A 20,306-nucleotide genomic window follows, 5' to 3' on the forward strand; every position below is an offset into this window, starting at 1 on the left:
AAGCAAGCACAAACTGTTGCAGTTTACATGTGGCCTTTTGAGTCAAGTCAGTCTCAGAACAAATACTGAAAAATGTGAGAGCCTGTGAGCTGTATTGAATAACCATTAAGAGTATGTCTGTGTGTCTCTTACATCTCAGTATCTACTCCTTCCCTAAACTAACATGCTAATTCTTTTTCACTCTCACACATGGACACTTCTTACAGAAAGTATGTGTAACAGCACCAACATCACCAACAACATCACCAATGGTAGTTGTAAAGAGGACATCCTTCAAGGTGTGGCTTACAGTGCCGTGTTTCTCCTGGGTTTCCTTGTCAATGCTGCTGCTCTGCGTTCCTTCATTGCCAAATGGGCCTACTGGACAGACACCCACATCTACATGCTCAACCTGGCTATTGCTGATTCTGCCCTCATCGTCTTCCTACCCTTAAGGATCTATAATGCCTTCTTCTGCCTGCCCAAGAATTTCTTCTGTTCTTTCCTTATTTCCATACATTACGTCAACATGTATGCCAGCATCATGACTACCACGGCCATCAGTGTCCAGCGCTACCTGGTAATAAGGTTCCCACTGCAGGCCAGATCATGGAGAAAGAGGAAGGGGACAGCTTGTGCTGTGTGCGTTATAATGTGGGGACTTATTGTGACAATATGTGTCATATTCAAAAATGATAATCAGCCTGACAAACTCTGGACTTGTTATGAAAGATGTAAAAATCTGTCACTTCAACTAGAGTTTGTTGTCATTCTGGTATGTCTCGGCCTCCTCACTCCACTGTTGATCATTGTCTTCTGTTCCAGTCGCATCATCTGTATTCTGTTAAAGGTGGATGGCAAGGGGGAGGAAAAGAAACACACCATTGGCATGGTAACAGCAAACATGATTGTGTTCATTGTCTGCTACACACCGATCCATGTTGGCTTTGTTGTCAACTACTTTTACATTCCACCTAAAAACTGGCAGTCTGAATACTTACCTGCACACCAGTATTTACTTCTGTCTGAATGGATTGCCTCAACAAACTGCTGTTTTGATTCCATAAGTTATTATTTTCTTTTGAAACGGTTTTATACATAGTTCAAAAGGAATACAAGCATTTATGTGCCACCAATCCTACACCTCAAATTCAGTTTACTGGTCATGATTAGTCCTACCTATTCTGAATAATAGGGGAAAATATCCCTGATGATATCATTGGGGTAATCTTGGTTTAAGCTTTTTTTCTTCTTCTTTTTGTTTGTTTACATAAACCTGCAACACACACTGGAGGTGTGAGGTTTAAAAGAAGCAGGCAATAAGAAGGTATGGAGGGTCAAATGAAAGGGGAAAGTTGCATTATTGGAGGTGTAGGACTAAGCTTGATACATTCTTGAGGACTAAAAACTAGGATACTTTGACCTTTGCTGCTTTGCTTTAGACCGTTTTTAGATATTGTTCAGTCTCTTGTGAGTCCCCAGACTTTTTGGAAGCACAATACAACAATGCTGTAATACCCCTTTAAATTTGCAGTGCATGAGATATTTATGTACAAATTTGTGATTTATTCTAATAAAATATAGGAAGTATTTTCAACTGGTGCCATGTGAGTCCTCCAAATGTTTTACCTGTACAGTTTATTTGTTAATATGGTTATTTATTAGTAGCTAGTTTATAATAGAAGTGTCAGCTATATCAGTGTATACAATGGCAGAACAAAATGTAACTTATTATGTTACATCTGGTTTCTCCTCAATCACCAAGTTGCTTCACTGCCCTACAAATCCAAAGTACAGTTACTATGAAATCATTCAAACAATAAAATAATAGCTTTAAAGTTTGTTTACTGTCCCAAAAAATAAATAGTTGGCACATCTATGATATATATATTTTTTTCCAAATAAATCCTAACTTACATACTTTCAGACCCAAACTGTGCACAACTCAAATTATTCGTGATTTAGTGGTTACTGCACTTAAGCTTCATAGGGTAGTGTCATACGCTTAGCTGCTTTAGGGTTGTTCATGTGCATGTGTGAAGTTCGGGATATAAATACCTGTTGTGTAACTCACTCAACCTTTTGTTGACCTTACTGGTCTCTTTGTGATGTTCAAAGCAGAATATCAAAGCAGAGCACAAGGGCTATTCTCATCTCTGAACCAGACCCCACGACGAAACTACAGTCTGTGTCTAGCTCAGCAGCACGGACAGACAATGTCAAGTTGATGCACAGGCACCCATGGGAGTTCACGCCTTTCCCCTCCTCACAGAGGCCAGATGAATGAATGCCAGTGTCCAGCTCCCTCTCGTGGCAAGGAAAGTAAATGCTTGAAAGATTTTTCTAATGCCTGTCTGCTCTTGAGCTTTGGCTGGTGTGAAGTTTGAATCAGCAAATCTCATGAGAAATACGCCTCAATTATCCAAAATAAACTGCAATAATGACATAAACGTTGAATGAGAATACTATGAAGTAATACAATTGCATTTGTACAATTATGCGTGGGCTTTCATTGAGTGCATTCTGAACCAGACTTGACAACATTAGCAGTCAATTATATAATGCCATTTAATAGCAGTACTCCAAAGATCGAAGGTTATTATAACAGCAGTATCTTGGCAACTGCAAAAAACTCGGCAGGCATCAGTCAAATTAGAAGGCTCAGTTCTGGCTGAGATCAGGCCCGCGACTCTACTCTAATAACAAGAAACCGCTGAACTCAGCAGTCGACCAAAGTCACGTAGATACTGTACATACATCTTATTCACAGCATTGTCACCAAAGAAAACAAAAATCGCACACTTCAAACACAGTCCTTTCTCAGAAGAGCATGAGCACGACCCCTCCCCCCCAACTGATACACTATACCTTCAGGATGATTATTTACACTATTTACAAATGATACAGAACAGTTCCTTTTCAAAATGCAACACAAAAAGAGAAAAGTTTTTGTGCTTTTCCTTATTACTGCACAGTATAATGACAATAAACAAACAAAAAAAAGGCTACATTCATTCAGACATGATGCTAACTTGTGTTTTCAAGATCCTTCAGTATGGCAGTTGGTTGGACAGACAGACAGACAATCACCAGACTACAGAACAAGACGAGGTCCAGTACCAGGACAGACATGACACAAAATGGGATACACAGTGTTCTCTCACAGCATTTCAGTCCATTTGAAGGTTTGCTTATGACCTACTCATCATTGCTTAAATCGCATGTGTTGGCCATTCTGGAATAAAAACGGCATCATGTCATGGCCTCAGTGATTACGTTACAGTATAATCCATGGACGGATTATGAGACAATGGGCCCCTGGACACGGACATGCAGAGGGCCCCGCCATCTTTCCTTGGGAAGAGAGACAGACTTTTTTTGCATCTCTCTTTTTTTAGTTTTGTGACTCTTTATAGTTGTTTTGTGTCTCTCTGCAGTTGCTTTGAGTTGCTTTGATTCTCTTTGTAGTTGTTTCTGTGTGGTCATTTTGTGTCTCTTTGTGGTCGTTTTGTGTCTCTTTGTTGTCGTTTTGTGTCTCTCTGCAGTTGCTTTGCGTCTCTTCCTGGTCGTTCTGTGTTTCTTTGTGGTAATTTCACGTCTCTTCATGGTCGGTACATGTCTTTTTACGTGACACTTTGAACCCCTGTGTCTGTGCTTAGCAGGCCCATTCAGTTATCCATCCATGGTATAATCATAAAGGGCATGACAAAGATTTTGTATTCATTCTTACACATTTACATCATATAAGTGCGACATGAAAGTAGTTTATAAACAGACCCTCAAACACTGCTGGTAACATTCAGCGTCAGTAGCATCTAGACAGACGGGGGAGCTGGAACAAATCATTTCAATAGTACAAGCTGACACCTAAATAAAAAAAAAATATATAACATTCAACATGTTAAGATCAAAGGCATACATGTCGTAAGTATACTGCAGTAGGTGAGCTCTCCAACACCACAGTACATGAGGTGCACTGCTGACTGAAATGGTCTTCATGGCACTTTTTCAGTTTTTTGCTTCAGTAATCAGGCATCAGTAAATCATTCATGGTTTTGGCACGCAGATGTAAAAAAGAAACAGAAAAAAAAAGACACTAGTAGTTCTTAGCATCTTGGTGATTTCAATCTTGAAACAGGTTGATATAGAACTTATATGAAAACAGATTTTCATACATTAATAGCTATAATGACATGATAAATGTTTATTTTTGTTTGTGAGCTAGTGCCTGATATAATGTTTTTTGGAGTTACTGTTTGCCTTACATTATCATTTTTATCTAAATCAAAGTTTACTATGTACAGTTAAACCATATATTGCTGCTCACCGCAAGATCAGCACAAACCAGTGTTCATTTGCTCATGACTGACTGGGATTGAGCGTTAAAATCAAGTCAACAAATACTCATTATTTTCCACAATCGTTTCTTACTTGCTTTCTTCTTCCGTCTTCTTTATCTAGTCACTTTTTTATGACTTCCATCTCTTCACTAACACATTCACAAGGTGTTTGTTGCCGGCCATTTCTTGGCACCGGACACTTTGATGGGCTGAAGATATAGTCCCATTTGCCTGCTGGGAACATTTCCATTAGCCCTATTGGCTTTGAGTTAGGCCAGAGGTTTCAATCATAACCACTGTTACTGTCACTTTGTTCCGTATCAAGTCTGTGGGACCTTGACCCACTGTGGGCTTAAGGGGAAATTTTGCCCAATAAAACCAGACTGTCTTCTATAATTCAGCATAAATGAACGTGTGTTTGTGTGTGTGGGAGAGGAAAAACCCTCAGGTGACAGCGAGGGACAAGGTGTTCATATACCACAGTGCATTTACTTTAAATCCTCTAAAACATCTACTCCTTCCATTCTTTCTTTCTCTCCAGCTTTGATACAAGTCAGTCCTCGTAGAATTATTGATCATTAAAGAGTACATGGAGTGTACGGAGGCAAACGACAAGAGCGATGTGCGGCTGAGATGCCGTCATTACAGAGAGCATGCGGTTGGCAGAAATAGTGCTGACATTGCAGTCCTGCACTCTGCTCTCCAAAGATGTGAGTTATGGTCCCATAACCCTGTGAGGCGGGTTAGAGGCATTTGGCACATGCGTCGTGCTTCTCATACACGTAGAATACTAAATACCTTCTGTCACCTGTACAAAGACATGTATGTGTTTACTGTATGTGTGCAGCAGAGGAAGGAGAAAAAGAATTTTGTCATCATTCATTTAGATTTTTGTTTACAGTCAGAATGACTTCGGATGAGTTGCCTGCAGCTTCAGATACTTTTACGATGCTCAGATTTTTGCAATTTAACTTCAAGTACCTAGTTGGCAATCAGACCAACAGGTAATATAGTGGAGAACAGATTGGTGGCAGTCTTGTTAATGCTCTCCGAGAAGTGGAAAAAGCTTTCCACTCCCATAGCAGTTTTTGACAGGCTCTGCAGCCTCAGTTAATCTGCACAGAGAAGGCAGTCTCTAAGTGCCATTCCAATCTTTGTCTCTGTCATCTCTGTCCCCGGTTCTGCCGTCTTTCTTTCCTTCCTTCTTTCTCTTCCGTCCTCTCTCCTCCCTCTTCCCACTGCCACTAAGTAGCAGGAGAGAGAGGCAACTCTGCAATGCAGACACAGCAACAACCTCAGTCCATCTGACCAATTAGTGTGAGCCAGGGTATGAGTGGCAGACCCAGCAGCCAGTCATAAAGAGAGACTCATCACTGGGGGGTTGCCTGAGAGACTAAAGGAGGAGATCTGAGGGGCTGGATGACAATAAAAAGATGTAGAGAAAAGAGAAGGGAAAGGAAGGGAGAGGGTAATGGATAGAATGAGGAAAGAGAAAAGAGTGAGATCTATGTAAATAAAACAGAGAGCTCTGTACATGGAAAAGCTCCCGCCCGCTTTATTTCCTTGAGAGTCACTGGCCAGCCTGAGTCCTATCACTGCAGTTCTTCTTACTCATCAGCTGGCTGAGATCCACCAGCTCGCCCAGCTCCCCGCGTTCCAGGGCCCCTCTCAGCAGAGCCCTGCTCAGCCCAGGGGTGTGTTGCTGGGACATGTATGCCTGGCCACTGGGAGCAGGCATGGAAGGCGGAGGCAGGGTGACGGGGACCATGCCGTGGCTGCTGAGGATGTACCCTTCTGGTGCTGGCCAACGCAAAGGCAGCGGCTCGCCGTAATCCATGGGGGCGCTGGGTGCTGAGACCACCCTTCGACGCTCAGGCGAGTCCTGCGGGGTCATGGGGTACACATATTCACCTGCAGACTTCCTGAGAGGGGCTTTGGGCGTCCCCTTCACTCCTTTTTCTTGTTTGCTCAGGCAGACATAGTGCTGGCGTGGTGGGTCACTCCCCCGGCTCTCACCGCTGTGTCTCCCTCCTCCCCCCTGCTGGAAGAGTCTGGTGGTCAGGTAGACGGAGGGGGGAATGCGGCAGGGTGAACCCAGACCCACAGAGCCTCCCCCCAGGTATGTCTGGCTGGTGTCCCACCCTCCAGAGTTGGAGTCAGATAGTCGTAGGCCTCTGCGTTTCTGCTGGGGCGTGTGCTCCGGGGTTGGCAGGAAACCCGGGTCAAGCTCTCCGGACTTCACCCAGCCGTTGGGCATGACAAACAGGGTTTCCCCGCCCTGAGTGCAGGGACGATCCCCACCCCCCTGCCGTGTCACGCTGAGCACGGAGCCTCCCATCCCACCGCCATTTGTCAGCAGGCCTCTTTCACGCCGCTGGATAGAGGACTGGGAGGTGTTGCCGTGGCGACGGTTGGTGGGCTTGTGGGCCATGATCCAGCAGACGGCGAGGCCAGAGAGCGCTGCCCCAATGGTGAAGGCAGAGACTGCAGACGCCACAAGCAGGTTGAGGGAGACCAGGCTCTCCGGTTCAATCAGCAAACTCTGCTGCAGCATTCCTGCAAAATAAGAGACAAAATTATGAAGATGACATTTAGCAACAACTTTAAATTTTTATTATTATTATTGTTATTATTATAATTTTATATAGTGCTGTTCTGCTAAATCTACCAATTGATTTAACCCTCCTAAGATATAATGTATCATAATAAAATCAATAACTACAACAACACTCATAACTGGTGATCATTGCATTATAGATGATTTTCTTTAGGAGCTTCTCTCCAGGTTGGCCTTGGGGCTCCACAGGCTCCAGGTTCAGAAAAGCCTGCACTTGTCATCAGCACAGCTCAGACCGCAGCAGCTGACTCTCCTTTTCTCTTCTCCTCACACTTTCCATCCTGCAGCCCGGTCAGTGAGACTCTCCTCGCAGCATACCATTACCTCAGTGTTTCCACCCTGCTCTAATCACTCCCATCTGCAGACACAGCAGCACATGCCTGTCCCTGGCTTGGCCTCTGCTGCGCTTTCACCGCTCAGATTAGAGTCTGTCAGGACTGCAGCCTGCAGCTCTCTTCTACTGCTATCAGCTTTTAAGTGCAGGATGAAAAACTAGAAGCCCGTCCATCAGTTAAAAACAAAAGAGTGTGTATTATTTTTCTGTAACTTTGAAACTGGCCTAAATCAGGCGTAACAGTTCAGAAAGAATCTGCTGGAGAGGGAACTACTTTCTTTTGGTTGCCACTGACTTTGTGAATTTCAGAGCAAGGTTCAAAGAGGCCCTCTCCTGCATGCAGTGACATCTGAGCCTCTTAACAAAGGTGACATCAGTATTTTAGGCTTTTTCCAGCTTGCTCACCAGCTACCCTCGGTCATTCCTTTCTCAGATGTTCAGCCTTGAGAGAACAAAGCCTTGTGACCAGGAGGATGTTGCACTTCCCATCCTGCAGTCTAGTGGTATTGTCTAGCATCAGTGACACCGCTCACATCCTCCCTAATTAAACCGTCTCACACTGGGAGCATTTAACCTGTAGGCAGTGAGGTGAAAACCGAAATTACAGTTCGCCTCCCCACCTGATTCAGTTCTGAAATAAACACCAAAACACCTAATTGCTGATATCAAGGTTGAGTGTATCTTGCTGAGCTGGGGAGGAAATCAGAATATACCTACTGTTAAATTAAATTGTGCTTAATTACAGATTTTGTCTCAAATATTATCTCACTTGGTAGAGTGAGAGTTTTTTTTAATTTTTTTTAGAACAAAATGTTCAGTGACAAGTAGACAGGTGTAATGAGAGATTGAGCCACTAGGCGGAGCCTGCCATCAGTCCACTGTACACAGCCAGAAGAATCCATGTCATAGTGCTGCAACATACCATCACAGTCTCCTAGATGGGAGGTGGTGTTTCCATATTCCACATCTTGTTGAAAAGGCAGCCTGCAGTCACAGGGAGGTCAGACACTTTAATATTTAGCTTCATACACAAACAGCAGGAAACAGTAAGAAACGTGTCATTATAGTGCCATTAATTCACTATACACAGTTATGTGATCTCTCATGATCCGGTGTATACAGTCTGATGAAAACAGAAACAAATTAAGTTTTACCTCATAGAAAATGACCAAAAAAAGGTTTTATTTGAACATATTTGCACATTTGCATCAAAAATCGTACATTCATGGGCATTTGTTGATAGTAATCAGTCACATTGATATAGCACATATTGATGTGTCATTCAGTGTAATGGGATACACTATTGATCCCATTATTGATTTTCTCCTTTTGCTTGCTATCCCTCAGGGAGTTCAGAGGTCAGGGTCAGACATACAGATGATGATGGTAGCTGGAAGTAGGGATTGTGATACTTTGATACGGATACCAATAATATTTCATGTTATGTATGATAATATGAATTTATAAAGCCCAGTGACAGTCGTTCTTTTGAAACTATTATTATTAATTGATAAATTGGTATACAATACAGTAACTCATTACTGTATTGTATACCAATACAGTAACTGAATCAAATACTGAATCAAATACTATACACCCACACATATTTACTGGCTTAATTAGCTTACAAAACTATAGGAATAATTGGAACGTTAGCTTATTCAAAACTAATTCTACAATTATTTTACATCTCTCATCTCATCTCCTCTTCAACCACTTATCCGAGGTTGGGTCGCGGGGGCAGCCGCTTTAGCAGGGGACCCCAATTTCCCTTTCCAACATTAACCAGCTCTAACTATTAAAAATTCCTGACTGAAATGATAACAAAACACACACAGACGGAGAATGAGTGGTTCACTGGTTTCCTGCATCATCAGTCTGTTCAGTGGCACAGACATGAACACTTCAAGTGCATGTAGACTAGAATTGCATTATCAAGGTCCAAGGTTCCAGGTATCTTTATTATTAGTATTTATTATATTACTATGAGAGCCTCTGACACATTTAAAACTAAAATAAAGAAACCTTTTTCACTTCACTAATTGTTAACTACGTATTGACATAATTTAATCAGTTTAGTGGCTTCTTTAAAAGAACTAACTATGTCCATAATTCTCCTTGAGGGCATTGTGGAATAAACATAAATAATATAAACATAAAGTCCTGTTGCAAACTCACTTGAATCCTCATTTCTCAACTTGCAAGAACACTGACGTTTATTTAAGCATTTATTCATCTTTCTGTGTATGTTGTACGAAATCAACATTAGATCACTTGCCAGACCTTTCTGTGTACAACACCCAGGGATTTTGTAACAATAACACTTGTTTACAGGCATCCGGAAGGCAGAGGTTGGAAATTATTCACAGTTCGATGTATGTCCATGTGTGTGTGTGTGTGTCTGTGTGTGTTTGTTTGTGTGTGTTGTTCTTACCGTGTGCCTGGTCTCAGGAAGGAGCAGGTGCTGCCTCTGGTCCAGCCACAGTACGGATCCCTCGAGGCTAGACAACTCCTACACACCAATGAAAAATAACAAGTTGCTACAAGAAATGCTGAGTCAGCTACCGACCTGATTCTCATAGCGGCCATTTTGACCATTTTAGAAGGAAACTCTCCCTAGGAAACTTAGAGAAAGTTACCTATCAAACCTGGGGGAAAGTGTTACAGCTGATTGTGCTTATTGTCTATCTGGCTACAAACAAGTTAGATATACGGTAGTGCACAGACTGTGCATCTAACACGTCAAATATATAGCGCTCTCCCACACTCTTGGTAGGCATCTAACACAAATAAAAACAATTCAGAACATTCTGCAGACATTTTAGGGAAACGCCTGTCTCTTTTCGTCTCTTCAAGTGATATTTTGCAGGTGAAGGTCAAGGGGGGCCCTGACACTTTTGGCCCCGGGGCCTGTGTTCCGCAGGCCCGTTCAGTAAATCATCCATGCACAGCACTCACATATACTGTATTGTGTTGCTACATGTTCCCAGTTTCCTGTATCCAACTGTGATATATAGCTGCATTGGGAATCAGGTTCACAGTGTGAGGTTCTGCTTCAAAAGATCTCCCCCATATGTGCAGTAATAAACAAATGCCTTCCTGGTATTCATAATAAATCATCTATTTTATTACAAACGTAGAAGAGGAGTGAAGCCTCTTGAGTCAAGGTAAATATTATTTCTCAGTGATAAGTTTGACAAACACACATGCCATATTTCACTCAATGATTGAAACATTTAGATTACATTTTATTAGGACAACTGCAGTGACAAGTAGTGAGAGCACAGGGACCAAGAAAAAGTTGGCCAATAAGTCGTACCTTGGCTAATGGCCACTACTACGACCTAATTCTCATACAAAGAAACATTGAGGGAATGAAAAGTACTCTCCGAGGCAAAAACAGATGACGTGTCACTTACTTCATGCAGCGTGAGTGCAGGTGGCAGCGGGATGTGGGCACTCGGACCAGACAGGAGGGGAAGGCCAGCAGCAGAGTGTGACTGGACCGGTCCAACGACAGAGACAAGAGCTGACGAGCCTGAGGAGAGTCCTCACCACACCTGGAGACAGCGAGACACAGACGTGTGAAGACTGGAGGCAGAGGGTAAAGAGCCAGCAGAGGGAGGTCAGTGTACGCTTTTTGGCCTCAAATCAAGTCGTGACAGGGTCAAAGGCCTCATCTGTTGGTACTTGAAGTGAGACAGACCCATGCCCTAACCCTCATACAAACAGCCACAACATCAGCAGTTTTATCTAGGCCGGTGCACAGTACAGAGCCAGAGCTGTGTGATGGGAAGATATAAACTCTGTGTTGTGTAAGCTGCCAGTGGATGAAGCCAAAATCCCTTTTTTTCAGCAGCCCTTTTTTGACAGTCAGGTCTTTTTTGCTGCCACAGAAGGTTGAATGATATCAAAACAGGATAAGATGGCATAAATTAATTCAACAACAAAAAGGCTGCTTAGTTGGTCAATCAATAAAACAGTAGACAGGGAACTATTTCAATGATATATAGATTTTTCTAAACTCATAAATTAAGCTCCGACTCCACATACTCTCAGATTCAAGCCTCTAAAATGAGCACTTTTTATGGGTTTCTTTGGATCTTTTGTTTTATAATTGATTTGTATTTTGGACACAATTGTTATAATATTAATTAGGTGAATAATTGTCACATTAATAAATGAGAATGATTGAATGTTGCAACCCTAAAATCAAACTCTTTAACTATATGAACACAACTGTTAGGTCTATCTGATGAAAGTTGGTTGAATATTAAACATTGATGAACATTAAAGGGGACATTTAAAGAGCATTGAATGCTGAACATCCTCTGCATCCGATATTTTTTTTAAATGTTCCCTTTAATGTTTTGAATGTGTTTCTGATTTAAGTAGATCACCAAAAAAACATAACTTGTCCCACAAACTGGTTGAATGTTGATACATTACAAGAACATTTGCCCCATGCCCACCATTTTCTTCACGTACACGTACATCTAGCCTTGCACCATCGTCTTCGTCTTCTGTTGAGTTTTATGGTAGTTGGCATCCATAAGTGATGCATTACCGGACTGTTCCTGGCCCCATCTATCCCAGTATTGTCATGGCATGTGTGAAAAGCCACAAGATAGAAATGTGCTTGAATGAAGTGATTGTGTGAATAGTGAAAATCCCTCAAAGGTAATCCCAGTAATTTAGTGGGAACTATGTGTGAAAGAAGCTGAAGACAACGCTGCTCTCCAGTTCTCAAATACAGGCAGGCAGAATGAGACCTGATCTACCTGGAGCGACATGTCAAAATGTATAGCCTAATATGTCTTGACTCCTACTCACTTCTCCGGGTTGAATCCTTCCACCTCCTCCAGAAATACACTGCCATGGGAGACAGGATCTCCGCTGGGAGTCATTAGAAACTTCAGGACGGTTCCTCGGGTAGAGCCCAGGAACAAGACTGTACGGTTCTTATGGGGACCAGCTTCAGTGTCAACCACCATGGCTGTCAGCTGGTAGCTAGATACGAAGATAAATAGAAAGATAGTGAAAACACGTTTATTTACTTCATTCTTCCTGCATCATGTATTTTTTCAGACTTATGCTTCCATTTGTCAACCCATAAAAAGTTCTACATGTGTGCTATGGGACAACTGAGTCAGTATACGTACCGTCCCATAGTCTTGACCACCCAGGGTCTGTGCCCAAGTAGTGGAACGGTCTCATCCATCAGTGGGTGGGTCTTCACAAAGTTCAGCACCTCATCCGGCAGCGTGGTAGAGGTGCTGAATCTGGATCCCTGCACTGCACATCCCCCTGGTCTGTAGGCAGAGAAAGAGGCAGAAAATTGAGTTGAAGAATAGAAAGAGAGGAAATAGAGCAATAGAAGTCCAGAGAGAGAGAGAGAAGAAAAGAGTCAGAGGAGTTCTTGTTGCGGCTGCTGTAGGCTGTGTTAGAATATTTGCTGAATAGTGGTGAAGTTTCTGTGTGATTGACAGTTGGAGCTTATAGCAAGGGAGTAAGTAGACTATATATATGTTAGACAGATGCTCAGTAAAGAAGCCCTGAAGTATTTTGCCCAAGATCGGCTCACATACACTTTGCATAACAATACCTCGGTTTTGGCACTGCTTCGTCCGGCACGGGAGTCCAAATAGACTCGGGGGATTTCTGCTCTTTAAACCGGCCCTCAAAGACATGAGCGAGTTGCTGCATGTCAAAAACACATACTGCAGAGCCAGGGATGCTATCATAGAAAAACAAAAACAAGACAGCAATGAGAACAAAATTGTTTATTATTTATAATAGTTTGTGTTTGTTTGTGTGCAAATTGTGTGCATCTCTGTACCTGTTTGGTGGCGTGGAGAAGAGACCCAGGATGACATCTCGTCCCTGCATGCGGATGATGTTGCTTGTGGCGTGCAAGAGGTTGAAGTAAAAGTGTGAATCTCCCGGGACGGAGCAGTTGAGCCGCGCCTTCAGAAACGTAGTCCACTGTTTCTCAAGGACGCGTTGAGAGCCACCCAGGTCTGCCTTACAAACACGAGCAACGCGAGACACCATCACCTGGAATAAAATCAAAATGGAGTAATAATAAGAGTAAAAAAAAGAGGAAATTGAGAGACAGAAAGAAAGAAAGAAAAAAGAAAAGAAGAAAGAACCTTCTCTAGATGATGAAACTCCATGGCCATCTCTCTGAAGAAGAAATAAATATGAGGCCCCCACTCCATAGAGCTCACAAAGTAGGGCTCTGAAATATATGAGAAAAACACAGTTTGACTAAGACACACACTCACACACACACAGGGCAGCAGCGACGCAGTGCCGGAGGCCTATCGTAATTCTCCAATCCCCTGACATGGAGCTGTAATAACAGTCACATCAACATGGACTGCTGCTGTCCACCAGCCTCGCTCATCAAATATTCATGCCCTGTTTAATTTATTATAATGGACAAGAGGATATACATTCTTTATCATTTATTCATCCAGCACTGTTGCAGCTATGACCTGCTTGTTTTTCTACTGAAAACAGACTTAACTGTCCAATCTATATGGTTTGTTAAAACCCTGAAACTGTCCAAGTCCATCTAACCTCAATACATCACTCTGTCTGAGTGTGTGCCACTTTTAATACATCTATTAAATGTTTGGCTGATCCTGTTTGTTTTCACTGAATGTAACTTATTATTAAGCTCCACCACCTGTAAGACACACATGAAAAGCCATAATTTAATATTCTGGAGATAATGGTGATGGTTTCTGTTATTTGCTTCCTAATTGTCTATCACAGGTGTCTGACTCAGGAGAGTCATTTTAAAGTGTCTGTTTCTAAAAGTACCTCTGAACCATTTGGAGTCGTGTTTGACTGTGCGGAGGGCGGGGCTGTCTCCGAGGCTACGATAGATCACCGCATCGATGGCTAGGAAGTCTGTCACAGTACCAGTAAAGAGACTACCATCTGAGAGCGAGAGAGATGCACAGGGAGAGGGAAGGAGGTGATTAAGAAGACGAAGAAGGGGAAGACACAGATGGAGAGATAGCACAAGGTCAGAATGATTAAAACCAAACAAGCAATGCAGTGAGAAGGCTGACTATAAATCATTTGTAAAGGTAAACACAAGGGCACAGAGGTTTCGACGTCTGGAGCTGAAAACTGAGTCTGATGTCTGTTAGAAACCTTGAATTCTTCACCTTAACTGTGAAAACTGAAGATACTACCTGCAAATAAAGCCACATTGGCATGTCGCGGATCATACGGGCACCGCGCCATCCCACTGACAGGCTCTCCCACCATGTCTAGAGTGTCTCTCTGCAAAAAGAAAAAAATAAATTGATAAACAAAATGGCGAGAACACAGAGAATGACCAGCTGCCAGATAGATGGATACTAACAGTGTAGTTGGCACACAGCGGGTTGAAGGCGTTTGTTCCACATACAAACAGGCCACCATGCTGGCTGAGCAAAACCTTGATGAAATTACGGCACTCTCCCTATAGAGAAAAAAACAAAAGATAATAATTAAAGAGGAGAAGAAAATCACAAGGTACAGGGCAATTGTTTTGAACCAAAGCTAAGCTCCAAACTACCAGTCAGACCAAGAAGGCTGGAAGTTTGAAGTACTAGAAAATTGCAGCTTAAAACAATCCTTAGAGGAAATAAAGCCCTCAACCACCGCACTCCATCTGGAGAAACAATAGCACGGGGATTTTATAACTGTCTTCAAAGTGGAAAGTGCTGATTGAGCTGAGATTTAAAGCTGCTGCCACTGAATCTGAATGCTGATAGCGCTGGTCAACCCCTCAGTCTCTTTGTGATAATACAACAGTGTCTGATGACGTGAACTTGCAAAAATTATTGATGGAACTTGAATAAACCCATGTAGGTTGATGATGTGTTCATTAGGTACTAAATTCAGTGCTCCTTCTTGGTATTGAATGATGCTAGTGTTACGATCTTACAGCAAGAAGCAACTTCTGGGGCTGAAGTTTCTTGAATGGCCACTTGAGGCTGGCTTCAAAAGCAAGTCAGTGAGAGACACTATGCTCTCTAATCTAATTTCTAACAGTATGGGGGATTTTTACTACACTAATAAATCTAAATTATATTAAGGCATAAAGTTCTGCATAATTAAGGGCTGGAAGCTTTGAGTGACAGGTGGATTCTCTGTCACTGGTGGCTAGCATAGACTGTTAGACCTCTGATTGGCTTACCCTGACATTCTTACCCGCCCTTAACCAAACCTGCCCCTCATGCCTAAACCTTACCAACCGATCAACCGATCAGAGGCAGGTCATGCCTGAGTCCGTCCCTCTGGATCATCCATTCAAGCAGAAAGTGTGCTATGAAAAACGTCCAAAAATACAGTAACTCTCATAGTAGACCTATATCACGAGAAGAAAATTCCACATTTGTGAGCTGAAAAGGTTTAAATTAAAATAACTAACACTGATTAGCCCCTGCAGTTCAAACCTACACTGGAATACTATTGGTTGATAAGAATATACAATACAGTGCCAAGATCACTGTTTGGTTGGCATTTGGCAAAGAATAAAATGACGTGCAGAAGTAGCTCCTTTCAGTCTTTAAGCTTAGCTAAGCTAACCTAACCAGTTGCTGACACCAGTTACTATTTACCTTTCAGATTTGAGAGTGGGGTCAGTCTTCTCCTTTAATGAGTCTATTTTCCAAAAACTAATCCTTTAACAGCTTTGATAATGTATGCAGTACATTCAGGTGTTTTAGTTCAGTCCGGTTCCCAGGTATTGGGCTAACTGGACACACCTGAAGGGAACTGAGCCCTTGTTAATGTTATTAGTTCCACCTGTGCTTTCTCTGCTATGACATTTTAAATTGTCTGTTGTGAGAAATGTCTATATTTGGACTGTCATAACATTAACTGCACACTTACTTATAGATGCTATAAGACTGTAAAGCACTTTATCTGGTCTAGTAACTGTAGTCAGTCAATTGTATGTCAGATGATTCACAGCTGCATCATTACCCCTGAACATTATGATTTGATCTCCTCATTTAAGTTAGCTGGCATCAGCGTCACCTTTCTGTCTTTTGTCTTCTTCCATCTTATGCTCTCCACCTCTCCACCTCGGGCAAGTCTTTCTCTTGCTGTCTTTTATCACAGCTTAAAAGGAATACTTAGACTGCAAAATGACCATTTCTGTGTCAATTACTCACCGAGTGTTGCAAAAATGCATGCATTTGGGAAGTACTGAGCGTAGACTGGATAAACGAGACTTCATAAACAGCATATTACATCAATGCATCAAGACTTTTCTCCGTTTTTGGATTCTTCATTCACCATGGAGGCATTTAAATGGAGGCGACAATTTTTTGTTTTGAGTTTTCTTCTTCTTTTCTTCAAAGCAACACGAACTTGATATAGAAATGGTCATCTTGCGAGTAAAGTATTCCTTTTTTTTGCTCCTATGTCTTTTCTTCAATCATCTGTACAATGTGAATCAAGACATATTTTCCTTTTGTTGTCCCTCTCTCTCTTTATTTCTACGTGGTGGCTGCCCAATCCTCCTTATGTGTTTTTTCCCCTACTTTTCCTCTACCTATGCACATCCCATCTCTACCCACACCTCCCTTCCTACACTGATTCCAATTACTGTTTCATCCCTGAGGCTGTGTCACTCTCTCTGCTCACTTTGCTTTAAAATGTTTCCTCTTGCTTCTTTTTTTTTCTTCCATGAGTTCTGCCCGGATTGGATTTTGCCGGGGGCACTGTTACATTTATACAATAAAGTATATATTTCAGGTTACACCCTGTCAAGCAATAACATTGAATATTTTTTTCTGTGTCAATTTGATCACATTCCCTTCATATCTAAGAACATTGTAAACTAAACACGCAGAATTGTCCCACTTTCCAGTCTTCCCCACAGGCTTTGCATGAGATATATGAGGAAAACTGGCACAATGCAGGTGTGCAATACTTTCAAGCTTTATGGACAGCTTTCAGCCTGAGCAACGTTTCACTAAGCTATAGCATGATTAAGTGATGTATCAACAAGATCAAATTTGTGTAAATACCGTATGCAGGAGCACCCAAAGGAAATTAAGTTTGTCTAACAGCTGTTGTGTCTGTCCATGCGTGTGATGGTATAGCCGGTGTTGATGCATGTAAAAGTGAATCTCAAAGTCAGAGTGTTGTGTTCAAGCACTGTACCTCATGTTTGCCCTTCATCCGGCACACTCGAATGTCGTTCTTATTGGATTCCCATGTCCGTTTCTGCCAAAGGAAAGAAGCACACTCAGAATAGGTTTGTTATGTGTGTGTCTACATTATCAGTTGTTAGAGCATGTCTGGTTTTGTGTGTGTGTGTGTGTGTGTGTGTGTGTGTGTGTGTGTGTGTGTGTGTGTGTGTGTGTGTGTGTGTGTGTGTGTGTGTGTGTGTGTGTGCAAGAAATTAAGTCTAACCTTGCTGTAGAACATCTCATCACCTGCCATGTTATCCAGCTCCACTCTGTACAGGTCATCTCTACAAAACACACAACAGGTGGGTGTAAAACAATATAAACAATTTGTAAGGAAGGGGACAGCAATTAGCTAGTTTTTCAGTATTTTTCAGTTTTCAATTTGTTTACTTCATTCAATTTATTTCATAAACTCATTTATAAAATGTCTTCTTTTATAATTTTATCAGACAGCAGTATACTCACTTTGCAAAAAATAAGTATAAGTGTGAGTATATGTGAATGTATGATCTGTGTTGCTCGTAACTGTGGCCGGCTGTTGTTGTTGCCTTAGAGAAAAATGAGCACACCAATTCTGTTAGAGTGCCACCTGTTTGTGTTTTTTTGTTTTTTTGTTGTGACACAAATCTGTTACAATAGTAATAGTGGTAGCAATGTTTGCAGGCAATAACACGATTTAACAGAGTCTGTAGGCTGTGGTGAACAGGCGGGTTTTGAGGAGTTTTCAAATGTGTCCACAAATGTGGCATTAAGGATTTTGAGTTCCAGAGAGACGGTGGGGGCTGCCACACTGAAGGTTCTGTCCCCAGAGTCCGCAAGTTGGTGTGGGGACCTGTGTTTGAGGACCAGATGTTCTTGGACGTGGTGTTGAGGTGTAGGGATGATTTGTAGTGATTTGTAGAGGAGCATTTTATAGGAGATGTGAGACTTGATCGGAAGCCAGTGGAGGTGGATCAGGATGGGAGTGATGTGCTGCCAGGGCTTGGTGCGGGTGAAAACACCAGCAGAGAAGTTTTCAACATACATGGAGACATCAACATGTAGCCTATCCAGAGCTTTGCTGGGTCCCCGGACAGTCATCCAGATGGGATTTGAAGATGAGGGTCTTTGCCACAGAGTCTTAGAGTGATGGCCAGCGTCTTGATATGTTTTTAAGATGTTAGAAAGCAGATTTTGGGAGATGGATTTGATGCGTGACTGGAAGGAAATGATAGAGTCCAGAACGACGCCCAGGTTACGGACTTTCAGGGATGGGCAGAAGGTGCAGCCGTTTACATCAATGAGGAGAACAAACAGCTTTCACTTGACATTTACCAGATTGCTTACAACATATTTTAATAATTTGAACCCTTTCAAAATTTATTTGTGTAAAAATAATTTGGATGGAAAGAAGTGACGGTGGCATTTAATGCAACTGAATTCTTCCACTTACATGATGTGTATCAATTGAAGTACTCTATTGCAATCGTATCACCCTAAGGTTTCTGGTATTGGTACTGGTATCATCATTTTATACTGTACTGTAGAGTGACAGCAGATGGAAGCTGTGGCATCAAATGAAAGCAAAAGAATATTAATGTGAACACGTCAGTAACACGCAGTTGGAGGCGGTTGCCGTTGGTTACCTGGCTCCTATGTAGAGCGTGCGGTTGACTTGGAGGACCGTCTGGATGTGCAGCTCCTGTCTCTGAGCGGAACGATGAGCTCTGCCAAAGAACACAGGATACCTCCGTGCAACTGACATGAACACACAGACAGACAAATAAAGTGAAACACTTTATTAGAAATGAAGTGCCTTGCTGAAGGATACTTTGACAGAGCGGGTGCATTTCCCATCTACATAAGAAGTTCTCTAACCTTCCCTTTAATAGTGTCTTCGCTCATTCCTGATGCTTTGTTTAGGAAAACAAACTGAAACACTTATGCATTCAGCTCCATAATGAGAAAAACTATGGTAATTGGTAATTTCATGGTGGAAAAAAAGGCATTCCTCCCTCTACTCCCTACATTTACGATAAGTGGGAGAGAACAGATGAAGTGGAGAGAGAAAGTGGCAGTATCAGAGTATGAGAAAGTTCTGAATAGGAGGACGACAGTCTCCACAGGGAGCCCTCATCATCAGGAGACAGATTGGGAGAACGTCTCATTGTCCTTGACTGCAGGGGAGGGAGAGAGGCATGAGGACATAGTGATCCATCTCCACCTGTCTCCTCCCCTTCTCTCTTCCACCCTTCAGCCTTCTCTTTTGTCATCTGTATCACCCCATCCAATCCAATTGTCTCCCACTTTTTCATCTTCCTGCACCTCTCAAAATCCATAACAATCATTTCTTTCGCGCTCTTTCTTTCTGCCTTTACGACTTTCTTTCTCACTCATATTTATCAGTCTACTATACTGCCATTGAAAGACGAATTGAAGTCTCTTCATTTATCTGTATGACTGGGTAGCTAGACAGCAGCTCAGCAACAAAGCTCTGACCCTTGAACTACGATTTCCACATCCACCATGAAGCCATTCATCATCAATGCTGCACATACAGTCTCACACTGTCTACACTATTGTGAATGCTACAATAGACACACACACACACACACACACACACACACACACACACACACACACACACACACACACACACACACACACACACACACACACACACACACACACACACACACACACACAAACACACACACACAGCAGGAAGGAGATGTACCCTCTACGGGGACGTAGCTGAGTGGACTTGGTTCCTCTGGGAATGAGCCATCCGCCAGTTGAAGCAGTAGGAGAAGAAATGTGAGGGGAGGAGCCAGGGTCGCCATGGC

At 42.3% G+C, this 20,306-nt stretch overlaps 2 protein-coding genes across 2 annotated transcripts; one reads left to right on the forward strand and one right to left on the reverse strand.

The window, feature by feature from the left end:
• Positions 1–211: 211 nt before the first annotated feature.
• Positions 212–1,081, forward strand: LOC310957894 (G-protein coupled receptor 35; the record flags this gene model as incomplete). The annotated part of the gene is made up of 1 exon (XM_083928632.1): positions 212–1,081. The coding sequence occupies one exon, from the start codon at positions 212–214 to the stop codon at positions 1,079–1,081; it is 870 nt and encodes a 289-aa protein (XP_083784758.1).
• Positions 1,082–5,889: 4,808 nt separating this feature from the next.
• LOC310957987 (semaphorin-6B-like) lies at positions 5,890–20,306 on the reverse strand (the record flags this gene model as incomplete). Its single annotated transcript, XM_083928758.1, has 16 exons — positions 20,198–20,306; positions 19,107–19,218; positions 17,705–17,765; positions 17,453–17,515; positions 14,655–14,753; positions 14,482–14,572; positions 14,102–14,221; positions 13,423–13,511; positions 13,110–13,327; positions 12,876–13,007; positions 12,433–12,582; positions 12,104–12,280; positions 10,690–10,830; positions 9,705–9,782; positions 8,193–8,254; positions 5,890–6,875 (listed from the first exon to the last, which is right to left on the reverse strand). The coding sequence occupies exons 1-16, from the start codon at positions 20,301–20,303 to the stop codon at positions 5,890–5,892; spliced, it is 2,685 nt and encodes an 894-aa protein (XP_083784884.1). The 5' UTR covers positions 20,304–20,306.

The sequence above is a fragment of the Echiichthys vipera genome (assembly GCF_963691815.1).
Source record: "Echiichthys vipera genome assembly, chromosome: 15".
NCBI lineage: Eukaryota > Metazoa > Chordata > Actinopteri > Perciformes > Trachinidae > Echiichthys > Echiichthys vipera.